Source organism: Drosophila arizonae, chromosome 3 (genome assembly GCF_054131065.1).
Source record: "Drosophila arizonae isolate 15081-1271.41 chromosome 3, UAZ_ARI_1.0, whole genome shotgun sequence".
NCBI lineage: Eukaryota > Metazoa > Arthropoda > Insecta > Diptera > Drosophilidae > Drosophila > Drosophila arizonae.
The window spans coordinates 16079562-16103785 of NC_142923.1; the positions used below are offsets into that span (position 1 = coordinate 16079562).

General features: G+C 40.6%; 4 protein-coding genes across 4 annotated transcripts; 1 reads left to right on the forward strand and 3 right to left on the reverse strand.

Annotated features, from left to right (window-relative positions):
- Positions 1 to 3322: 3322 nt before the first annotated feature.
- LOC108609593 (uncharacterized) lies at positions 3323 to 3877 on the reverse strand. The gene has a single exon (XM_018001313.1). The coding sequence runs from the start codon at positions 3875 to 3877 to the stop codon at positions 3323 to 3325; it is 555 nt and encodes a 184-aa protein (XP_017856802.1).
- Positions 3878 to 14737: 10860 nt separating this feature from the next.
- LOC108609885 (uncharacterized) lies at positions 14738 to 18857 on the reverse strand. The gene is made up of 3 exons (XM_018001657.2): positions 18717 to 18857; positions 15232 to 15581; positions 14738 to 15163 (listed from the first exon to the last, which is right to left on the reverse strand). Exon 3 carries the CDS (start codon positions 15153 to 15155, stop codon positions 15012 to 15014), a length of 144 nt encoding a protein of 47 aa, XP_017857146.1. The 5' UTR covers positions 15156 to 15163; positions 15232 to 15581; positions 18717 to 18857; the 3' UTR covers positions 14738 to 15011.
- A 167-nt stretch (positions 18858 to 19024) lies between these two features.
- Positions 19025 to 20714, forward strand: LOC149269734 (uncharacterized). The gene has a single exon (XM_089464621.1). The coding sequence runs from the start codon at positions 19420 to 19422 to the stop codon at positions 20470 to 20472; it is 1053 nt and encodes a 350-aa protein (XP_089320747.1). The 5' UTR covers positions 19025 to 19419; the 3' UTR covers positions 20473 to 20714.
- A 2021-nt stretch (positions 20715 to 22735) lies between these two features.
- On the reverse strand, positions 22736 to 24120 carry Grl40a (Gustatory receptor-like 40a). Its single transcript, XM_018001312.2, has 3 exons — positions 23131 to 24120; positions 22908 to 23069; positions 22736 to 22846 (listed from the first exon to the last, which is right to left on the reverse strand). Exons 1-3 carry the CDS (start codon positions 24088 to 24090, stop codon positions 22736 to 22738), a joined length of 1233 nt encoding a protein of 410 aa, XP_017856801.1. The 5' UTR covers positions 24091 to 24120.
- Positions 24121 to 24224: the final 104 nt, after the last annotated feature.

The window sequence follows — 24224 nt, forward strand, 5'->3', positions numbered from 1 at the left end:
ATATACAAATATTGACCTAAACTGATTGAAGCAATTGTTTTGAATTTATTGATTTTATATTTTATATTATATTTCATGAGCCTCTCTGAAACTCTTAAATCGATAATTAAACAAATATTAAATAATATCATAAAAAGTTTCTTAAATAATAATAAAAACTAATAGTTTTGTTAGTTAGTGTCTTTAGTCACCTTCCCTCAGCTCTTCTCTTCTCTACTCAAAATTGATATCTGCCAACAGAATAAGGATTGTCAGAGTACCCCTCATAAAAAGTTGATTGTTAATGTTTACCTCGTGGTTAAGCCTCAAGAATGGCAGCCCGATTCACTGGCGGTCAAATAAAAATCGCACAAATTTATTGTTAATAGAAAAAAAAAAGGATCGACCGGATGAGGCACGCACTTGGGCAACTACCTAGCCCGGCTGACTTGAGCTAGCTGAGCCGCGATGCCTATCTGGCGGTGCAGGAACGGTGGAGGAATGCCGCACAGCACATTGGGCACTGGGCACTCGTAAACATATCGAATCATACGTTGGCGATATCGAAAAATAATCTCACGGCGGAAATGGCATATTTAAAAGGCGAAAGGATAGCTGCGATTTAACTTATAAAAAGGAGACGGCCCGCGCCGTATGCCGGAGTGGCGAATGGTGACAATGCTCGATTCCAGAGCTCCTTGAATGGCCAGCACTTTGGGGGATTTTTAGTGTTTATTGCCGTAGATTAGTTTGTTTATTGTAATCCTCGTTATAAATTAAGCGAAACTTGCGCTTAGCAAACTCATTCGGCAAGGGCCAAATGGCCAAATGGCCGTACGGCAACACGGCCAAAGGGTTGCCTTGGCTTGGGCTCCCCTGCTGCCCTTCTGTTGCTCTCCTGCCCCTTTGGCTGCGCGGCTCCTTGGCTCTATAAACTCGTATTAATTCGCCGCATATTTCCCCAAAGGCATCGACTGAACTTTTCCGAGATAATTGCTGCAAATAGTTTACGACCGCAGCCGATAATGCGATAGTCCAATGGAATTTTCTGTTGTAAAAAAATGAATTTCCTTTTTCTTATGATTCATTTTTTTTTCTTTTTTGAGCGAGTTAAGAAATGAAATGAACTGAGAGTGGATTACCTAGCCATAATACATAGGTGAAAGACTTGACAGATTTTGTCTCCAATTTATGACACTATGAAAATGCTAAAAAATGCAAATTAATTTGGGCTCCAGCTACTCTCCCGTCTAATAGAACTCTATATACATAGTAAAGTTACTAACTATAGGCCTAAACATATTCGTAATAACAATCTGAAGTAACTTCAGCAGTTGGCGCACATTTCGCTTTATGCAATTTCAACATATGTGAGTCAAGTTTTATGCAAATTGATTTGCCAAAAAACTTTTTATTTTGCCTGAGATTCGAATCTGGTTAGATAAATATGTGCACTCGCTTAGCTAAATAACAAAATTGCAAAATATGTGAATGTGTGTGTGTATGTTTTGTAATATGAAAATATGACAGCAGCTGCTCAATTTTTCTATTTCCATTTCTATTCCTAGTTTTTGCGTTCGATTCGTTACGCCTGAGTCGAAAAATTCATATTGCATAGCGCAAGGCGCGCGACTGTTCAATAATTCCCCAAAAAAAGAGAGAAAAAACTAATAAGCCAGGTGAGCTGGATTAGGAGAAGGAGTAAGAGTAGAAGGAGTGGCAAGCAGCAGCTGGGGGCGTGTGGAGTCAGCGCTCTGAAGTTTGCATACAATTTTTGGGCACGAAGCTGAAATGACAAAACCCCATTAAGAATTACAGTTGTCTGTGCTCGTAGCGCGCTTTGTCCTATTTGTATGTTATTTCAATGCCTTTTAATACCCTGTAAATGTGGAGTGTAGTGTAGTGTGTGCTGAACTGATCGAACCAGCGCTGGGTTGGCCATTTTCGGATATTTGGTCTGCAGTAGACAATTTTAGACTTCCTTTTGATCCATATAAAAGCAAATAACTATAAGTTTAAAATATTTTCAAAATAAATGGAAATTGTATACAAAAATTTATTTAAGCACAAGAAAAATGTATAAGAAATTTTGTAATATTTTAATTATAGTTATTTTTAAATAATATATGAAATTATATTTCTTTTAACATAAAATTTTTATTTATTTTTAATTTTACAAATTTACGAATTTTTTTTCTTAATAAATTATTTTATTTTTAAATATATATATACAAAATTTTAAGAATTTTTAGTAGCTTAAATACATTTTAGGTATTTTTGTATCAACTCTTTAATGGAATTATAATTATTTTAGATAGAAAATGTAAACATAGTTAAAACACAATTAAAAACTATTCACTATTTTTAAATAATTTAAAATTTTAAATTTTAATTATATTTTAATTATATCAATGTAATCACACAATCTCAATTTTATATCTCTGTAATCTTGAAGTCTTTTAATAGAGGGTATTTAAGTGCGGCGACACACTCTCGACTACCGCTTAAATTTGGAGCTGTTTTTGGGAGCTAGTGTGTTTGGCTCTTTCATGGAGTGCGCGTCTAATTGCATTTTAAAATTGCGACACCATAAAATGTGCTTACGGTATAAATAATTATAACGGCATTTGTCGCAACAAACAGCAGAGTCGAACTCCCCAGAGCTCGAGCCAGAGCCGTAGCCGAGTGTCGCAATGATTTTCGTTTGTCAGGATGAGAATGAGGCCAGAGCAGGAGGCAGAGGCAGAGGCACTAACTGCGGCAGCGAATGGAAAGGATGCAGCAGTCAGTTGGCTTTCAGTTGTTGTCGCATCTCTTGGATATTGCATGAGCTTTGTTGCCCCAGCCCCTGCCCCAGCCACGCCCCCGACCCCAACCTCGAGTCGACTTTCATGTTTTGCAATGGAGCCAGCGCCGCGATTAACGTGAGCTGCATATTTCCAGCTAATTTTCTAATTAAAATGGTATTTATGCATTTTTCAGTTTCGAGTCCGTATTAAACCCTTAGCGCAGCAGCAGACAGCCGACAGCCGACAGCCGACAGCAGACAGCCGACAGCGCTAACAATACTGGAAACGAAGCACCTAGGTAATGAGACGTAAACTCATAAAACTGTTTGCATATGCAGTGCACGAGAAGTAGATATAAGTCAGGAGTTAAGATCGGCTCTCTGAGCAGACAGTTTAATAAGTCTTAAAGCCAAATTTGATTGGAACAAATAGTCAAATACAGTGTGAAAAAAAAAGTTACAATCTATAATCGTTTTAAATAAAATACATTTTTAGTGTATAGTCAAGGCAAGTTCGTGGAAATTTCGACTGGGGCTGAGTTGACCAGTCGGCGCTTAGGACTCCATATAGAAAATGTTTCGGTGCTTGTCAGCCCAAGCCTGCATCTCCCTCTCGACTCTGATCTCCTGGGCCATTTCAAAGAGACTAGATATCTTCTCCATGCGTTCCGTCTCGATGCCCACAAGGCAGGAGATGAGCACACTTAGCACTATAAGCAGCCAATAATGGATGGTTACTCGGGTTTCGCTATCTGTATCCACGTAGTTAACGAGCACACCGAGGCAAATTTTCTCCACGTTTGACCAGAAGAAAATGAGAACAACTTCGCCCAGCCACACAGTTACCACGAGCTCCAGTAAGAATCTGGCCACGATTGGCAATCTCCTCAATGGACAGGGGATTAGATCGTCCGAGTATATTAGATCCATCATTGACAGGTAAATTATATAGGTAGCCAAAGTTGGTGTCTCCGTATTGTTCTCCTTCGTCTGGTGTATGAAGATTGTGGTGCGAAGGCCCAAATGAAGAATGCACGCAATCACAATGGCGAAGTATCTAGTCTGTAGAATGGGACAAAATGCTATTTGGCGCACACAATCGACCAACATTTTGTGGATTTTAAAATTTAAAAATTTTTTATTATTTAAAATGGTGTAAATAGGTATTATTAAAAACCGAACTGAAGTGACTAACTAAAAAGCAAAGCATTTTGATTAACGTGCGATGCTCACGAACAATCGATTACAAATCGATAGCTCCAGGAAACTTAAGTCAATCAGGAATATTCTTATCGAAACTCTTTGACTCTCTCCAGTATCCATATATTGAAAGTATTCTTTGTGATATGAACTGGAAGCTAATAAAATATGACAATGCAGTAGCTGAAGATGCATATCGATAGTCAATACAAATTGAGGGTATATTGAAATACGCTTCAAATTAAATATAACTTTAGTCAAATACAACTTAATTCAATTAAGAATATTTTAACTGTTGATCGAAACAGTTCGGTTGAACTTCTAGAAATTAGAGGAATACCCAAACTGTGTTTAGTTTTCAGCAATTATATTCTCTTAAATAGTGGGCCATGAGAGCAACTTCATATGACTGTAGTTTATAAACATTTTTTATCACAATATGTACGTCTAATGGAAATTTACAGATTTTATATTCAAGTCCATGTTTGTATATGGGAGATAAGTTGGGTGGCCTTGCCTTAGTATGAGCGCATTGTATATAAATTTCAAATTTTATTTTCTTTATACTTAAATTTATAAAACAATTATAATAAAGTTCGGTAACTATTTAAAAACAGCAAGTTGGCCTTAGAGCAAAGGCCTTATAATAATGTACATCTAATCATCGCTCATCTTATAGAAGGGACCAAGCTGTGTTGTCAATCAGCCTAAGAATTTGGGCAGTTTATTGGCTTGGCTCGTTGCGTATTCAGCAGGTCGCAGATAAATCTGTTTATCTTTATCAGGCTCTCGATTATCTTGTACTTGTGACTCTTGCCACACTTAACTTACCAAATACATACATATATCTCGAGCAACGTCTGGTTTAGCTGTGACCTCTGAGACGCGCCTTGAGGTGGCTGCTGCACAAAGTTTTTCTCTGTTTTTGTGTGGCGACTTTCCGTTGCCAGTTGACGGTTCCAAGCGGTGGATAAGGGGAGTAGAGGGGGGAAATGGGACAGTGGATGGCAGTGGATTCGCTTCCACTTGATGTCGCATAAATTTGTGTCTCCTCCGGCTGCAGCAGTCTGCGTAATGCAGGCCGAAGCAATGGCATATGTCCTGTCTCGTCTGCCATCCTTGCACAGTGACAGCCCAAGCAGCTCTGCGCAGCGCACGCTCAAATTTATTTACATTCTTATTTATTTTGCCACTTTGCAATGATTTTGAGGTCCTGCAGCTGCAGCTCTCCATCAGCCGGCGTCCTCCAGCATTGTCCAGGACATCAACATGCTATGCTCCTGGGCTATGCTGAAGGACATTAGAATGAAACAGTTTATGCATTTGATTATTAGCTAAAGTGCTTAGATTTATGTATATTTGAAAAGGGAGGAAAAGGGCAGAGACTATATACAATATAAAGAAAGGATTAGAGCTTATAGAGAGTAGAATTTGATAAACCTTATTAAAAATCTGTTTTTGATAAGCTCCAGCTCAACTGGCCTATGAATTGCAGTCTCTATAAACTAATGCCACTAAAGATTTGATGAGTGAAAACGTGAGCTGCAATTGTTCGCCTCTCGTTCACATCGAATTATGGCACATTTTAGCAAGTTGTTGCCAAACGTATTGCCTTTAGTAGAATCGGAATTGGAATTGGAGGTGGTGCACAATGCCAGAGTCGGATTCAATAAACTGGAGGAGCACATGTTTCACGAACAGGGAGACCGACTCCTGCTGCCGTCTCTCCGCCACGTCTCGTGCTCCCCAGTTGGGAGACAACATGCGAGCGATTCTCGTATTTTAACGACTTTCAGCTTCAGCGACGTGTGTCCTGTTGGCGGCAGGCGACAGATTTTTCTAATGTCTCCATTCGGAATCCTTTTGGCCATGCAATTAAGCGTGCGCCCATTGGCGTGGGTTAACGGCACAGGATAATTGTTTTTAGCCTGCGCAAATGGCAAATGAAAGAAGAAGTGTCATAAATTCAACGGCAAACACGATACCAAATGAATTATGCGTTATGATTATTAGACACAGAGGACATCAAGGATGCTGCCATGCAATTATTAACATTTGTGTATCCACAGGCCACAGCCGCAGTCAGGGCAGTCAGCGCAGGCAGCGCTGCGCGGTTCAGTTTCAGGCCAACATTCGTCGAGGTCGTCTTCGGCCGACCTGACACACATAACACCTTGACAGGGAGGCGGGGGCGGCCGGCGGGGAGAGGGGGTGGCTGAGTGTGAAGAACACATGTGCAATTGCCGCTTGCCTTAATGGGTCATAAATAACCAGGACAACAATGAGGCGGCTGCAACGCGTCCTCCGCAGCAGCTTTTTTCTCTCGTTCTCTTTTTGCCTTTTGCTAGGACACATAAAATTATTGCACGTCGACGTGCAGCCAATCGCTGTGCGTGTGTGTGCGAGTGTGTGTGCGAGTGTGTGTGTGTGTGTGACTGCATGTCCTTCGTAATTCATCAACGCGCGGCATGCGCTCTGGCTTAGGGGTGGCAGCGCGCTGTCCTTGCACGCCAGCAGCGCGCGGCTGTCCACAATAGTTTGTGTTGGAAAATTGTGAAAATTTGTGGAAATGTGCAAATGAAAACGAAAATGCGACGGCCGCTTTTTGATTTATTGTCGAATTGAGAAACACACATGAAATGCTGCCAATAAAATGTTTGACTGCGCTCGCCTCCTGCCGCCAGGCAGGCAATAGCAAAAGGATAATGCTTCGCCTCGCGTTTGTTTTTAATTGAAAATAAATCTTGTCAATTTGCGTCGCGACCAGACACAACCCGTCGCTCGTCTCGCCCTCCCTCTCTCTCCATCTCCCTTCCTCTTTACCCAGATCCTGCCACTACTCTATTTGCTTTGCTGTCTGATTTTCTATTTTGTTGCTTTTTTTCTGGTTTTGTTGCTCAAATTGTAAATTACTTCCGCGACCTTTGTGAAGTATCCCTTTTGGATGCGGCCAAAGGTGTTTTGCGCACTTTGTTCAGCATAATGCGAGTCCTTTTTTATGACAGCAGCCGGCAGCAGCGGCAACAAAAACGAAGCACAATAAAATGTGTGTGCAGATCCTTTGGCTATGGTCAAACGGCGTCGAACATCCGCCAGCCTTTCGCCGAGTCCTTTTTGCCCAGCCCAAATCTACATATAAATAAACATTAAAATATTTACCAAGCAACAATAAAAAAAACAAACTCGTGGAATAAAATCATGAAAAACTTTTTGCTAAAAAATTCGAGTCCATTCTCAATATGAAAAACTGCCTCGGCAGACAAATAAAAAACTCGAGTCCTGAGCGTAAATAACTGTTATGTATATCAAAGAGAAATACAAAATATAAAATGATAAATAAAATACAAAATATTTTATTTTTAGTAATTTTTTAAAATTAATAAAGTTAATATTAAATATATATATATTATATATATAAAAGTGTGTTCACGCTTCGATGTGGATTTCGCCAAATTTAAACTCCATTTGTTGCTCTTCTTCATGCGCTTTATTTACCTATTTCTTTTTTTCGTTCAATAAAGCAACGGAAACTCGAAAAAATTATGTGTCCTTCTTTCCGTGTTTTGTGAGTCTCCTTTGCTTTTACTAAAGAATTGTGCTTAATATTATAATGCAGCCATTGTTCACTGTTTTTTGAATGATATAAACCAGTAGAGGTATGTGAATGATAATAAATAATAAAGTAAAAAGGTGGATTTAAATAAGTGCTAAGAAATATTGTACAATACAATATGTACACTCTATATACTATACACATATATATTACACATATATTACAATATGAAAAAAAAAAAAAAACTTTTGAAATTTGTTGCTGCCGTCGTTTATGAATTGTCTATACATAATTATACCAAATGATATTGTTTAAAAGTGGCCAACAGCATTTCACTAAAAGTAACTGCAAAGACAACATTGTTAGAAGCAGCTCTTACTTCATTTCATTCCGTTATATTTTCTAGCAATTGATCACACGTTTTATAATGTAATAATAAGTTAACAATAAACATCATTAACAATGAACATCATTTCACATGCCGAACCCTTTTGTATTCAATAGTATTCTTATTTCATATGATAATGATATATTTACTTATCTTCTATTTACGTGTCTTCTACAAGAACTGAAAGAACATAAACCATTTTTGTTCAGAATCGGCTCTTTTATGTCGTTCAATTATTCTGATTTCACATTTCCCTATTGTACCGTAGCTACTTCCTTTCTCTCTCTCTCTCTCTCTCTCTCTCTCTCTCTCTCTCTCTCTCTAAAACAATTAGCACAACTAGAAAGGATGCGATCCATGTATAACCTGACGATAAGGAGCATTATCCATTTTCCATTCTACCTCTCGGCTACCATCTAAGCCACAAATTTTGCAGAGTTCTGTAAAAGTCAGTTAGAGCCCCTTCCTCACTTCTCTTGATAACCGAATCTCTACCTCTATCTCTATCACACAGTTCAGTCTAATACCTGAGCCACTGCCAAAGCAAACTAGTTATAAATAGGACATTTCCTTTGATGATAGCCTGAATTTCCAAATGGCCATTCGCCTACTCCAATTCAGAGTATGCTCAAGTGCTATCTTCAACTCTCTCCATATATAATCCAAGTACAGTTTTAACCATCATTAAAAAGTCGTTTTGCTCTCCGTTTGAGTTGGGCCAGAAATCAATGTGAGCAATCATTTAAACGATTCCAAAAATTGTCACTTTTGATTTGTTTGCGCTGGATAGGGCAGAAGTTTGAATTTATATCGTTCGGCGATGACTCTGGCTGCTCTGCCAGGCAGATCCTTGCGTATCCTGCCGGCACTTCACTTCGCTCTTTCGCTCCGGCTCCGTTGGGCGTTGCTTGCATTTTCTTTGGCATTTTGTGGCGCAAAATGATTTCATGTGAAGCGGTGATTATTTTCACCTAAAATGCCTGCTCCACCCACTCCACTCCACCCCTCCCCAGCCCAGTCGCCTTTGGCCGGAACAGTTGCAACTACAAGCGCCAGGATATTTATGGGCATTGAGCGTGTTCCGCCTCCTTGGGCTCTGGTCGCTCGCGCTCGCACTTTTCAGTGTTTCTGGTGTCTTTGGCCGGTCGTTCGTTTCGACTTCGATGGCTCCGTTTGTATTTATGTCTTCGTCTATAAATTCATGTCTTCAGTAGCAGACCGAGCAGACCAGCTACACCCACCCCCTTCCTCCAGCCGTACCTTCAGGCCGCCCCTTTCACTTGCATCTTCATGTCAAAGCGCAGATTTATAATTTTCGGCTGCGTCGCCCCAGCGACGGCCAATGCAATGCACAAAATAATAAAAATGAAAAGGAAGCAGAGAAGAGAAAAGCCACAAGCAAAAGGAAAAGGGCATCGATGAGAAGGACCTTTCACGGCAAACCATACAAGCGGGCCGCCAGCAGCTCCACCTCCACCTCCAGTTTCAGCCTGGCCAAAAACGGGTTCGGCTGCGCTGCGAACTGTCGAAATCCATGAATTATGATTTTTGATTGAAGTTGAGTTATTGCAATTCAATTTATTATAAATGCGGTTGCTACTGCGAGCCTTGCACTCACCCTCCCATACCCTCTCTCTCTCACACACACACTCTCCGTGTCTCTCTCTCCCTCTCTGTGTCTCTGTCGTCGCCTGCACAGGACATTGAACTATGAGTTCTTGGCGTGGCCAAATTTCCGTGTATACATGTGTGTGTGTGTGTGTGTGTGTATGAACCGTTTCGACACTTTTGCTAAATTTATTGCCGATTATTTTTACATTTCTTTTTCAATTTGTATGCCAGCGCCTCGGCCCTCATTCTCTGTTATTTTTTGTTCGTTTCGCTGCAATTATTTTTAACGCTTTTGTTGATTTTCCATTGATTATTTTATGTTAGTTTTGCCAGGGCAAAATATTCTCTATGTGCATGCCTTTCTGCATTTCTTCAGTCAACTGATTGAGAAGGTTTCTAAGGGAATAAATCACAAACAAATTTTCGAGTAGATAACACATTTGATTGGTGGATAAAGGCATGCCAAATAATAATTAACTACCTAACATTTCTAGGCAACAAAAACTCTGCAGACGAACGGCTCATTGATTCGAAGAGAGCTGCCGATATGTATGTATGTTTATGTATATATAAGTATGCCTGCTGCAGAGCAGTCGATGCAATGCAACAGTACTCAGCCGAGCTACGAACACTAAACGTCGGCTTCGTCAGATCAAGCCGAACTGCTGAACGAATGAATGAGGAGAGAAAAGGAGTGAGCGAATGAGCGCAATTTCTTTAAATAGACTCCACTTATGTATGTATGTGTGAATGTGAATTCGGCTACTGTACGACGCGCCACCTCAGCTAGATCAAGCCGAAGCGCTGAGAACACGAATGACCATCTAGAAGAAGAGAGCGAAAGTGTGCAAATGAACGCAATCTCTCTCAATTGCTTAGACTCACAATTTAATTTAGCTCGACCTCTGCCGCTCTTTAGTTCTAGTGCGCGACGTAAGCTGCTGCAATATGTATGTTTGTATGCAATGCATACTATGCATGATATACTATGCATGTATGAACATTACATGCATATAATCAAGGCGAGGGCCTCAGGAGCCAATGATTAATTTTACTTAGTTTATATTAACTCTGAAGTTATAAAAAGAATTTATTTAATTTTTAGATTTATTATATTTAATATTTTTTAATGAACAAAATTTAATTATAAATTTAATCTAATTTTTATATATATAAATACATTATATATACTTAAAAAAAATCGCTATAAGCTAATATCTCTGAAATAAGGTTCATAGAAGGTTTGCAAAATCAAACTTTACTAATGTAAAAGAAAACTCAGATTTAGCAAAATTCGGGGAAAATAAATATGAAAATATTGAGCAACTGCAATAAAGGGTTTTCTATCCATCTCCATTCAATATATCATAATGCAGTTCCATTAGCAGCTGCTATTTGTGGATTTGTGCCGGGATCCATTTATAACGCCTGCATATGCATGACGTCGACTATTGTCGCTATCGGCCCTGGGCCTGGCATAAATCAGAAGTGGAGCGAGTGGCCGGGACATTTCTCATGCGCACACATGACTTGGCTTGCAATTAAGAGAAATATATTAGTCTCGCAGCTGATTTAATTATTTAACAATGAAGTCCAAGCGCGAATGCCGGGACAACCAACAGGCCACGCCCATAAACAAGCGAAATGGCCAATTCCAGTTACAGCTACAGTTACAGTTACAATTACAGTTCGAGCTCGAGTTCCAGCTGCCAGCTCGACCCATCTAAGCGCTTCAGACAACCGCATCACAGTCAGACAAAAGCATCAACTGGGCAAGCCAAAGGGGCTGGGGGTGAGGTGGAAGGGGGTGGGGCATAGGAGGCTGGGCTGTGTGTAATTGCAGCAGCGCGCATAATTCATATCAAATGACCATTTTAAAATCCTTTTATTTCGTTGCGTCGTCCTGGGGGCTGCACAGGGGCGGGGCAGCCCAGAGCCCACAGCCCCAAAATATTTGAAATAATAATTCTTCGAGATAAATTACCCCAAAAACAGGTGTGTGTGTGCGCCACTCTAAATTGCCCGGCTTCGTGTCCGGGTCTGGGTGTGGGTCCAGGCCTGAGTCTGGGTCCAGGCATGGGTACTGCTGTTGGTCGTAGTTCTGGTTATGGTTATGGTCTTAGTGCTAGCCTCACAGCGCGAGACAATGACACAGAGCCGCCACAACAACAACAACAGCAGCTACTAAGGCAGGCCATCACTCCTCTAACCAATCCCAGTGCCCGTTCCAGTTCTGCGTCCGGACACCGTTTCCCATTCGAGCTCGTGCGCTGGCAGTCGGTCAGTGGACAGTCGTCGAATGGCTGCAGCGGCAGCGGCAGTGGCAGCAGCAGCAGCAGCAGCGGATGAGCTTAAGTGCTCGCCTTCTGGCTGCTCCTCGCTCCTCCCTCTTCGCTCTGCGTTTGGCATTTAGCATCAGGAAATTATGCTGACGCTGCCAACTGCGGGCCAAGCTGCGTCCATGGCCAGGGCAATCAGCGGCGTCTGCAGATGTGCATGCACATGTCCATGTCCCTCGTATCTGTCTCATATCTGCTGCTGAGTTGCTCTCTCTCTCTCTCTCTCTCTGCCGTCTCTCTCTCTTTCTCTTTATATCTCTTTCTCTTGCAACGCCCGCTCTAATGAGTTGCCGTGCCTCGCCAGGGCATATGTTGTCCCCCAGTGGGACACTGTGGCTGCCGAGCTGCATTTCTCGCTTGATTGCCAGCCCGCTGGCCCGCCGGCTGCTCTGTCACACAACTGGGTGCAAATTATGGCACATTTCAAATACATAGCGCCCAAATACACTGAGAGAAGATTTATGAAATAAATCACAAATCATGTAGTTATAAAAAAGAGTGAAATAAATTGAAATTGAAATTGAAAATATGCGTAATTTTATTAATTTTTTATTTAATTAATTTATATACAAATAATTGAATTTATTTCTATAAAATTTTAGTAAACTTTGAATCTAACGTTTATAAAATATAATATAATAATTTTTAATAATCGAATATATGTGTACACACCAAACATTTTTTTTTTAATTTATTTATTTTTTTTTTATTGTGTTACTTAAATAATTTAAGTCATTTTAAATTTCGTTCATATTTATATTGGCAATTTCGATGGCCATTTTTGTCGTCAAGTTAACAATTAAGTTGAAAAAATGTAACACTTGACTCTTTATCTATTTCATCTGGTAGAATTTCGACAATTTTTTCTCAGTGTAATTCGTAAAATGTGCCGAGCTCTGCAGCGAGAAAGAGAGCGCGATAATCGCATAAAAGTTTACATTTATGAATCTCCGGCTAGGTTCGGATAGGTGCAGAGCTCAACGGCACACACGCACACACACACACACACACACACATGTGACCGCATGCAGCGAGTGTGGCAGTCACAAACACCTCGGCCGTAAAACATTTGGCTGACGGCAGCACACAAAGACTGACGGACCAAAGGAAGGACGGACAGCTGTTTGCGGATAGAGAGGCTTGGCTCTGGGTGGCAGCAGCTCGGACTAGGCGCAAATGCAACAGCAAGTGAGAGAGGGACATAGAAGGAGAGAGATAGAGATGGAGAGAGCCAGTATAAGCAGATAGAATGAGGGGGAAATGAGGCGGAATCTGGCAGGGAGGAAAACAAAAAGGCGCGAAAATCCATTCGCACATAAAATGCGCCGCAGTGTGCATTATTTTAATGTCACTGATAAATCATTTTTATGTCGGTGCTAAATCAAAAGATGGACGAGCAAATGCCGTATTTCAAGCGTAGCAGCACGGGCACGACTCTGCTCCTGGAGCATGGTGTATGACACACACACACACACACACACACACACACACATATGCAACTGCAAGTGGTGCAAGGTGCGCTGGTCGCTGGGATCGGGTCGGGTCGGGTTGGCGTTGCATTCGTCCATTAAAATGCGCTCCGGTGTCCAAAACACAAGCACAAAGGTGTGCTCAGAGCTCTGTTGCCTGCCAGCCCACCTGCCCGAGCCACGTTTATTTATTATTAACACAAAAAAGACCCCCAGGACGAATTGCAGTTGCGAGTGAGCGAACCAGCGAGCCAGTGCACAGCCTCCGGGCCTAGGGCCCTACCGCGCCCTCTCTCTCACCTCTGCCCCCGCCCCCTCTCCCCACACACCATTTGGTACGCGCAAGTGCGCTGAGTGGCTCATAATTCGTCGTCGTCGCTTCTCCACTGCAGAAATTCATCTGTTTGTGGTTCAAACACGTGCCGTGCCAGAAATAATGTGCGCCAGAATCAGCAACGACTAATGGGGCTACATAGCGCGCACTGCCCTGCCCTCCCCTCCCACTCTTTGGGGCTCAACTGCACACAAAAATGCTTTTCTTTTAACCTATGTGCTGCCGGAGTATATATATAGAGCAGCTAATAGGTAAATGCATATTGCAATAGTTAACGGAAAGTGAGAGCCAAAGTAGGCACGATTGCCCCCAAATGTATGCTATGGAAAATGAGTTACTGCGGTGCAGGGATGGCTAAGCGATTCATGATCAAATATATACTTTGATGTAAAAAGTAAAATAAATAAATACTCCATATGCAGTAGATGCAATTTTGAAATATAAACTTTTAATATTTTTATTTTTATTGACTTGTTAATGAGGTTTATGAATTGGATGAGAACTCTTGGAGTTTGGGAAATGTTCTAGAATCAGATGGCTATAACATATATATGAAAATTATATAGAAAATTTAAAACGACTTACAATCGGGAGAGAGTTAGTTACTTTAATCTATTTATTTACTTATTTATTTAATTTATGTATAAATAATTTAAAATTAAATAATTTTAAAATAATTTAAAATATGTATAAATATTTCAATTTTGTCAACCCTTCAAAACTGCATAATTAATTTAATAATAATTTTATTCATTAGTCAACTTAAAGTTAGTGCTAGAAAAATTAAATTTTGCAATTATATTTGGATATTTATTGTAATGTAAGTTATTTATTTTGCTTAATCAATTTATTTTAATTTTAATTTTTTATTTTTTTTTTTTATTAGAGAGAGAGGATTGTCTAATATATTATATATTTTACTATATTATATATATTTTACAAAATTAAGTTATGCAATTTAATTTGGTATTTAAAAGAAATTAATTTTTTACTAGGCTGGACGATTTTCTATTTTGAATATAAATTGTGTATTCTTGGCGTAAACAAAGAATATATTATCAAAGCAAACGATATAATTTTATGGTCTCTATCAATATTTTTTAATTACTCATTTCCTTTTTTTGTTTATTTAAAGATTGTGTACATAGCAGGGATGCATATAGGATTATTACATAGTTGTTCGTTCGATACATTCTACTACCTCTTCAGAACCTTAAAACGCGCAAATAATGTGTAAAACTTGAAAATTTATGGAAAGTTAATGCGCTCTTCAATTTAATTTGCTGCTTCAATTCAAATGGTCAGTGCTGGTCATTATTTGTTGTGGGTCCTAGTTTGGGTTGCTTGTCATCAGGAAGAGGAGAGCTTGCGCAGCAGGAACGGAGTTATCCTTATGGCGGCACAGAGCACGGCAAACACTATGAAGCTGGCCCGAACCTCGTCCTTGGCGCGCATCTCGACCTGCGCCGGTTCGATTTGCTTAAGGCGCATCATGGCGAATGCTTTAAGGAGTAGAGATTGAGTAGATATATTCGATTTCTGCTATATATACAGATGTGCATATGCTCACCTATTTACTTGAAACGTTTATCGCGATTTGGCTTAATTGAAATTTGGAAGTTTTCTTTTCGTTATTCGATTCGTAACAAACTGGCTCACATTTATATGCTTAGACAACATTTGACACAACAGTCAAGGATAGCAAAGCTATGTGTTCAGATATGGTAGAGTTTAAGTTGACATACAAAATATTTGTTTCATTATAGGAAATTGATTTATGATATATGTGGACTCTTTATAAATAAGTTTGGCTCGCCGAATTCCGATTCTGGTTTTTGGTCGCAGGCTGATAATCTTCATAAGATATATTTCTCCTATTATCAGATCAAGAGAGCTCGACTGTAAGGTATCCTGGTGCGGCTGTAATCATACATTTTCAGAAATCAAATTTAATCTTAAATCAAGTTTTCAATAGATTCAAAGCATATTTACTAAAATAATAAATAGGTGGGTTCCTTTAAAGGAACTACGCTTCTACAATACAGATATCAACTCTCTTAGCATACTCACAGTCTAACTAATATACAGAAATCACATTTTTATATATGCAAGACAACTCTATCATTACAATCATAATTTCAGCACTTTACTCTCGGTATATGAGGGAAAATCAAGTGCTTAAGGCTTTGGATTAATTGAATTGAACTGAGGAAACTAAAGAGCTGACCCACACACAGGTGATGCAATTATGTTTGTGGTTCTTTCAAAAGCTGCGTTTAACTTCCACTTAAGTGTGATTTCGATAAACAACAGCCACAACAACAACAACAACAACAAGAGCAACAACAACACCGAGTGCTGTCGAGTGCAGAGCTTGGGCCTTAAGCTGCTGAAGGCTGACAAGGGGAATATAAATCAAATAAACAAACCTCATTAACATATTATCAGCATCAAATTGTGACACGGCCCGTCATTTTGGGTTCAAGTGAGAAATCTGTCACGAGGCATTAAATCGCTGAAGGCAGCCGACAAAGCCGCAAGACCAAGTCGATTTGACTTCTAAGGTGGAGGCGCTAATGGAGATGGAATTCCTGGTATCCGGGACGAGCACACACACCCCAGGATAATTATGCGTGTAAACAAGCGTGATGATAGTACGCTGACGTATGACGGCTCAAGGGTTGTGATTTAAATGGCGAGCCACCTTGCCTGAGCTGATGAAAAGCCCAACTACTGCTCAACAAATTGCCGAAAATTCCTAAAGACGTTCGCGCCCTTCCGCCGTCAACAGCAGCAGCAGCAGCAGCAGCAGCCGCTTGTTTTCCGACTGATTTATTCGTGTTGTGTTTACGTGTGTGTGTGTGTTTGTGTTTGTGTGAGTTGGCAACAATTAGAAAAGTTACCGCAGGATGTGCGCACAACACACAGCAGCTCGCAGCAGCTCAGTCTGAGTCTGAGTCTGAGTCCTTGGTCTGCCTTCCCCGTTCTGGGCCGTTGCGCTGTGCGTTTTAATTTGACGAAAGACTGATGACATCTCATTAATATTCATTGCCGCTGCAAGGCGCTGGGATTTGTGGCCATATATCCTGTTTATGCCCGACCTGACTGCTCGGCCTACTCCTGCGTGGGAGTCTTCATGAGTTTTGATTCTTATGAGCTGTTAAATGCTTTTGACTTGACTGTGCAAGTGGAGGTGGACTAGAGCAGCGATTGGGTTGTCTACAAGTGAACCTAAGTAACTCTAAGGCTTTCCCTTTCGATTAGACTAGAGTATGGCAGACAAACTAATAGCAACTTTAGTGGCCAACATAGCCGTCGCCTTAGCCACTTAGCCACATCATCGTCATCTCGGCTGAGACATGCGAATGCCCATATATTTAGCATATTTAAAGTCTAACCGTAATCCACTTTTGTTTAGCAGTTTATGGTCCGGCTCGCAATGCCCATAAGTATTTCAAATTAACGACGACACTTCAAAATAATTATGAAGCACATGACGCCAGGCGAGGACAATGGGATGATGCTGAAGCCACTGAAGAGGCCAACGATGCCGAAGATGCTGAGGATGCTGAAAAGCCGGAGCATTTAGCTCAGGCAGCAAACGGTGTGTGTACTTACCGCTGGCACTTTTAAGATGCTGCCGTGACATATTTATGAAGTTCAATTATCATAAAATGCAAATGAAATCGTCATGCCCGAAAACGTCAACGTAGACCCCATCCTGACCTCTGCCCCCCCTGTGACCCGCTTCCGTAAACCCAAGCAGCACACGCTGCAACCCCAAGGCGCAATAAAACAAAACAAGCCTGAGAGAGGCCAGGTAATGCTACCTCCCACTCCCCCTCCCACCGCATGGGCCCAGGGGCTGAGACATGGCCAAAATTAAGCAATTTACTTGCGATATCCGCCAGCCACGCATACCGCATCCCGCATACCCCCCGAGCCAGCTGCTCCAACTGGGCGCGACACATCCACAAAGACGCAGACGTCAGCCAGCGCTCCGTCTGTCTGTGTCCGCCCGTGTCTGAGTGTGTTTTGGGTGTGGTGAATTTTATCTGTCGACTGGCGCTATTAAAAGAAATTACGCTCAAAACTAAATTGCGGGCCAGCACAAAAGGTGCAACAGTGGAGAGCGGGGAGCCGGCTGCCGCCCCCCGCCCATTGAAATGAGAAACGATTATGTTGGGGGCCTGAGCCAGGCGAAGCATAAAGAAGCGCCGAAGAACAACAGAAGAGAACTTTTTAACTTGTTTGCGTGTTGCTATTTACAAGTCCTGTGGGACCTGGCGGAAAAGCGGGGCGGGAGCTGGGCTCGAATACGGTCACACAGGTAGCGCCAATGCCGCATTGCTGATGTTTGCGTTTTTCTTTTGCATTGTTTTTGCTTATTTTCTGTTCAGTTTCGGCATTTGGCGTTCGTCTCGTCTCTCACTTGTCGCCTTTGTTTTGGTTTCTCAGCTTGGCGCTAGTTTTTCGCGGGATATCTGCTCGAGCTGGAGTGAGAGAGGAAGAGAGAGAAAGAGAGGGAGTAGGAGTATCGCTGCCCATATTATGGTAATTTAGTAGCGCAATTTTGCGGAAATTGATGCTGGACGAGCTCAAGGCTCGAGGCTCGATGGGTGGAGGTCATGCTGCTTGCCAGGATCTCTCCCTGCCCTGGCTAATATTTGTCTTCTTAATATGCATTTAAATGAAAACAAATTCAACAAATGAGAAAACCCTTTCCTTCATGTAAATACACAGAAAGACATTACGTATACGCCATGTCAGTCTAGTAGGAATATATAAGTATATAGAAAAAATATTGTTTTATTATTACACTTAAATACAGTTCGACGGTTAAATGGATAGCAAATGCGATGATGAACACAAAAATCTATAAAAAAAAAAAAAAATTAAATAAAATAAAAATTATAAAGACCTTCGTAATTTAGGGAGGATGCAAATCGTGCCCTCTCGCTTACTCCTACTTCAAAGGCTTCTGATAAAGTACCTGCTATTGAGCGCTCTTTACACACACAGACTTATATAGAATATTGGAATAAACATGCATACCCGTATTCTGCTCTCACGACGAGCAGCAAGTCTTCTAAAACCGTTACAGACAGTTGTATGGCCAAGCTCCAAATACTTTGCACAGTTTGCTCTGAGTCTCGTAGCGCAGTGCATATTCCGTTATACAGATAGACGTAGAAGAAGAAAGTCTGTTGAAGCAGCTTCAGCAAGAGAGTTGTTGTTACCAAAACTAGTGCGTCAAGAGGCAGAAAGAGTAGATCTCGCAATTGGGCCAAGACCATATTAACGGTTCTGCTGAACATTGAATTTAGTTTAAATAATGCAGACATTTTTTTCTTAATTTTTTTCTTCTTTTTTTTTGTATTAATTTTTTTTTTATCAAATATTTTTCGCCTACTATGGTGAGCTGTATAAACATGAAAACAAAAATATTTAAAAATTACATCAATTTATTCATATTTTATAAAAATATTTCTTTTAAGTTGATTTATTCGTTTAATTACCAGTTCTAAAGTATAAATAAAACAAATAATATTATTGTTATTTTATTATTTTCTTTCACTTTCTTAGATTTATTTGTAATATATAATATGTATATCCGAACTGTCGCTGTCAAAGCAGTCTGGCTACATTTAATCGATTTGTTATCGAGCATCGATAGTCTACGATTTCAATATCGATGCTTTATATAAGTTTTTGAAAGTTCAACCGCTGTCAGTCAACTTTAATTTGTCCCATCAAAATGGCATCGAATAAAAATTATAGGCGAAATAAATCAACGAAAATGGAGGGAAAATCACAATGCATCAACTGGAGAACTATGAATTCGCATTATGAACAGAATAAGAGGATTAGGGATAAACTCGATAAAAGCAGCAGGAGAAGAGGATCACGTAGAGAAACATTCCATCTGATGCAGCCTCGGATGCCAGATCTGTCCTATGTACGCAGGAGGAGCAGACAGACAGAGCCTCAGTCCGTTGAGCTGGAAGATGGCGAGCTGTCTGATGAAGATGTTGAGATGCTGCCCATTTGTCGCTTCCATCTGGCAAACAACTGCAGGCATTCGGGCAGCACTGGTATGGGCAACTACGTCATGTTTGAGCCCGTTAAATTGCCGCTGCTGCCAATGCCGGACATATACGGCACATGTATGAAGGGCCTGTCGCCCATGGCAGGCTGGATGCACGAGACGGAACGGGAGAGCTCCTTTGATAGAAGTCTGAATAGCTTTCGGCAACTCATGATGCAGTCTGGGCATAAAGTGGGTGGCCATTTGATCAGGTGTGTGGACAACGAGCAGTCTCTGACGGAGTTGAACGATTTGGACACAGATCCCTACTACACGCATCCCGAGCAGGCTGACGAACGTTCACCTCCGCGATCCCCGATGGACAGCTCAAGCCTGTACTACGATGACCTGTTACGTTGGCGTGGGCGCGATATGCTGGACTGGCAATCGAGCAGCAGCAGCAGGAGAAGCAGCATCAGTAGCAGCAGCTCGTCGGATTACTCCTCCACAACGAACTCGATGAGCTCTTCGTCGCCTATGACACTGTGCTCAGACAATCCACTCAAACGCAAGCTGTACCGTAGGCAAAGGGGCCGCAGGTGGAACAGTTACTTATCCTCGGACAGCGATGCGTCCAGCTATAGCTCCAGCACACCCTCCTCTGAGCAGAGTTATTCCTCCTTGGACGTGAACATGGATACCATCAATTCAAACTACCCGAACTCAATGAGAAGAATTAAAACAGATGCTGGACCTCCGTCGAAGAGTCGAAAAACTCTCTAAAGAAATAATTTATATGAATTAACAGCACATTTATTATTGGTCTTTGAAATTCCAGGAAAATCCTTTGGCAATATTTTCATTCATTGAAAGTTGAGCAACCAACTTTAATATTTTACCACAGCTTCATAAATATTTTTTGATTAATTATACAAATTTATTTATTTTTCAACTAAGAATACTTTGAAATATGTACTGTATGTTATGTATATTAAATACGTATTGTATTATTTTTTTTCTTACTAATAAATACCGTTTTAAATATATATATTTTCAGTGCATAAATTTAAGTAAATTTTAAAATATATATTTTAACTTAATAATTTATTGAATTTTATGTGAAATACTCTAATAGGTATTAAGCCTAGTTTCCATAATCTTTAATACATTGCCATCTCTAAAACTTATGACCACTAATTTTCAGCGGAAACATCTGGCTACTAACACATACAAACAGACAGTGATATGTACATGTATAGTGCATATGTATGTATGTATATTGCAGCTACTCAGACTATGAAGTCAACATAGAACGGGTTTTTCATAAAGTTCTCACTCAGTTTGGAGGCAGCTCTGTGTCTGCAGCGGCGGCTGCTGCTACTGGGATAGGAACATGCAACGCCGGGCAAATGAACATAATTTGTGTTAGGAAATCTACATAAAATGTACTCTGGCTACCCTCTCCACCCACAGCTTGCAAGGATTCACGCACACAGAGAGCTGGAGATGCTGATGAGCAGATAAATTCATTAGGCAAAACCATGTAATTGTTCCACCAGGACAACGGCAAAGGCGCGACAGCAAGCACCAATGGCGGGCTAAGACGTGCGCTAACGGAAAACAAACAACAGCAGCAACGCCAAGGCAAGGATATGCGGACAGCTGGCCCAGCTGGCGGCACTGCAGCAGGCAACACCAGTCGCCAGGCAGTCGACCACAGGCAGGGATCTTAAGTTCTGCGCAACGGCAAAGGCAATGGTAAAGGCAACGGTAGAGGCAGCTGCTGGCTAAGGCAGGAAGGTGCTGGCATGCGAAGCGTTACTAAATACAAATTAAACAAATCCATAAATAATGTTTAATAATATTAACAAGGATATTAGCAGAAGCCACACCCACACACAACCAGACACACACACACGCACGCACACTTATTGCAATCAGTGTGTGACTGCCGGGAAATGCACATTTTGTGGTTACGCCCAGGAAGGGCTTACGACTAACTACTTGTATACGGATTCCAGCTAACAAGGGTGCTAAGACAATGTGAGTTTTAAGATGGAAGAACACTTATCAATCCCAAGTCTTACTGATATTACACTGTATATGTATATATATTATATAAATATGTTTAATGATTATAATATATTTACATTTATAACAAGATATAGAAATATATATACAAGTATATAAATATACAAAAATACAAATTTATTTATATATTTTTGTTTATTATTAATTTACTATTAAATACATATATATAAATTTGTAAGTAAAATATATAACATAAGAAATTAAATACCAATATATTTAAGAAAGTTAATTATATATTTTATATTTAAATATTAATTTCTATAAATGGATATAAAATTGCAATTGAAAATAAGTTTTCCATTTTATTTATAATAATTTTTAATATTTCTTTATACATTTGAACATTTATATTATTTTGATTATTGATATATTATTTATTACATTTAACATGTTTTTTATTCTATGTAGTATTTTTATTTATTTATTTTATTTTATTTTGTTTATTTTTAAATAAAATTTTTATTTTATTATCATTATTTATTTATTATTTTACTTATCTTATTTATTTTTTTTAAACTAACATTTTTATTTTATTTAAATTTTATATTTATTTGTATTTTATTTATTATCCTTTTTTTTATTTTATACATATATATATTTATAAATACTTTTTTTTTTTTTTTTGAGAACGTGACACGCATTTTATTATTGTTCCCAGAGTTCCAGTTCTAGCAGCGACAACAAACAAAATTTGAGTTTGATTAGGGGACAATTTTATTAGAAACTTAATCGTGATTTGTGGGAGGTTTTGCTGCTTGGGCAATTAATTTATAGATTAAGTTTGCATATGCAAATAATGAAAATGAGTTCGCATTTGGGCAAACTGAATTGGAATATATATACATAGATAGTTAAGCTAAAATATTTTATTTATATATATTTTTCTATATTATTCATTTTATTCATTATTTATTTATTTATTCATGTTATTCATTTATTCATTATATTTTCTATATTATTCATCACCGTCGTTGCTGTCGAAGCGTTCGTTGGTCAGTAAAATAGCATCGTTTAGATAATGGTATATAACAATCAGAGCTATAATCAGAATTTGAAGCAGTAGCAGCTGCAAGCAAAGGTCATATGAGCAATAAAATATTTATGCTATAGCTAATTTCCATATTTACCAGAATAAAATTGGCCAAATTAAAGGGCCAAAAGGACAAGAATCTGAAGCGAAAGGAATTGTGAAGAATATCGCGCATATTCTTGACAGTGCGACGCATGGACTTGGCCACGGCAGTGCTCTGAGCCAGTCTTTCGCTGAGACACGTCCAGAAACGAAGGCGCTAAAAGTAAATATATATATATATTTAGATTAGATACTATGGGCATCAGTCCAATACACACCTGTTGCTCCAGCAGCGTTTGGGCCAGCAGCAAGCAGGCATAGTCGCAGCCAATGCAGGCGTAGATGCAGGCATTGCCCGCATAGAAGACGCGCTGCTGGCGATCGTTGAAGAGGATGTGCCAGGTGCTGCTGTAGTAGACGTAGCTGTAGATGCCAAAGAGCAGGCAATGACCATTGAAGCCCAGGAGCAGCAGCAGCGAGTGCTGCATGCACTCGAAGAAGTCGCTGAAGTGCTTGGCCAGCAGCTGCAGCTGCTCGCACTGGCTCAGCAGATTGTCCACATGGGTGGGCGCTGCGGCTGGATCTGGGGCACTGCTGCCACCGACCACCAGCTGCAGCTCGGTGCGCACCTGGCTCAGGGACAGCAGCTCATCGACATCTGTTTGCAGCTGAGTCAAGCGCTCACGCGTTAGCCAGGCGAAGATGTTGTAGAAGCGCAGGGCGCCAGCGAGCACCAGATGGGGGAGGAAGAGCGCGGTTCCTATCATAATGTCCTTGAGGGGCGGCAGCTTGAAGTCCATTTCGTAGCCAATGTACAGGCCAAAGCTGAGCAGCACGACGAACGTGGAGCCGAGCAGGGCATAGGCAATCAGTTCCTTCACAACACAGCGACGGCCGGGGGCGTTCGTCATGGGCAACGACACGGTCAACTCGTTGGCCACGCCCACGGCACGCACAGAGGCGAAGACGGCGTAGCTAAACACCTTGACGCTGAGCAGCAGCTGCAGGCGCGTCAATCCGGACAGAAACGGGGAGACATCGAGCAACGTCTTCAGCATCGCGGAGTTCTGAAAATGCTGAGCGAAGCAGGCGGCATAGATGCAGGCCAGCACGAAGACATTGACCGCACCTGGGAGCGATATGCGATACCGCTGCTGCTTGGAGTCGAACCAGTGCATCTGGTAGCCCGTGAGCAGGAGTAGCACATTGGCGGATCGCAGCACGCGCAGATTATTCATGCTAGGGCAGCTCAGTGTAACCGAACCGGAGCAGAGCGAACTTTTGACTGACTTCGGTGTGGCTCATGACACAATTTCAGGTCTTATCTCTGCAGCCAACTGTGACAAATATCCCAAAATATTCAAATACAACA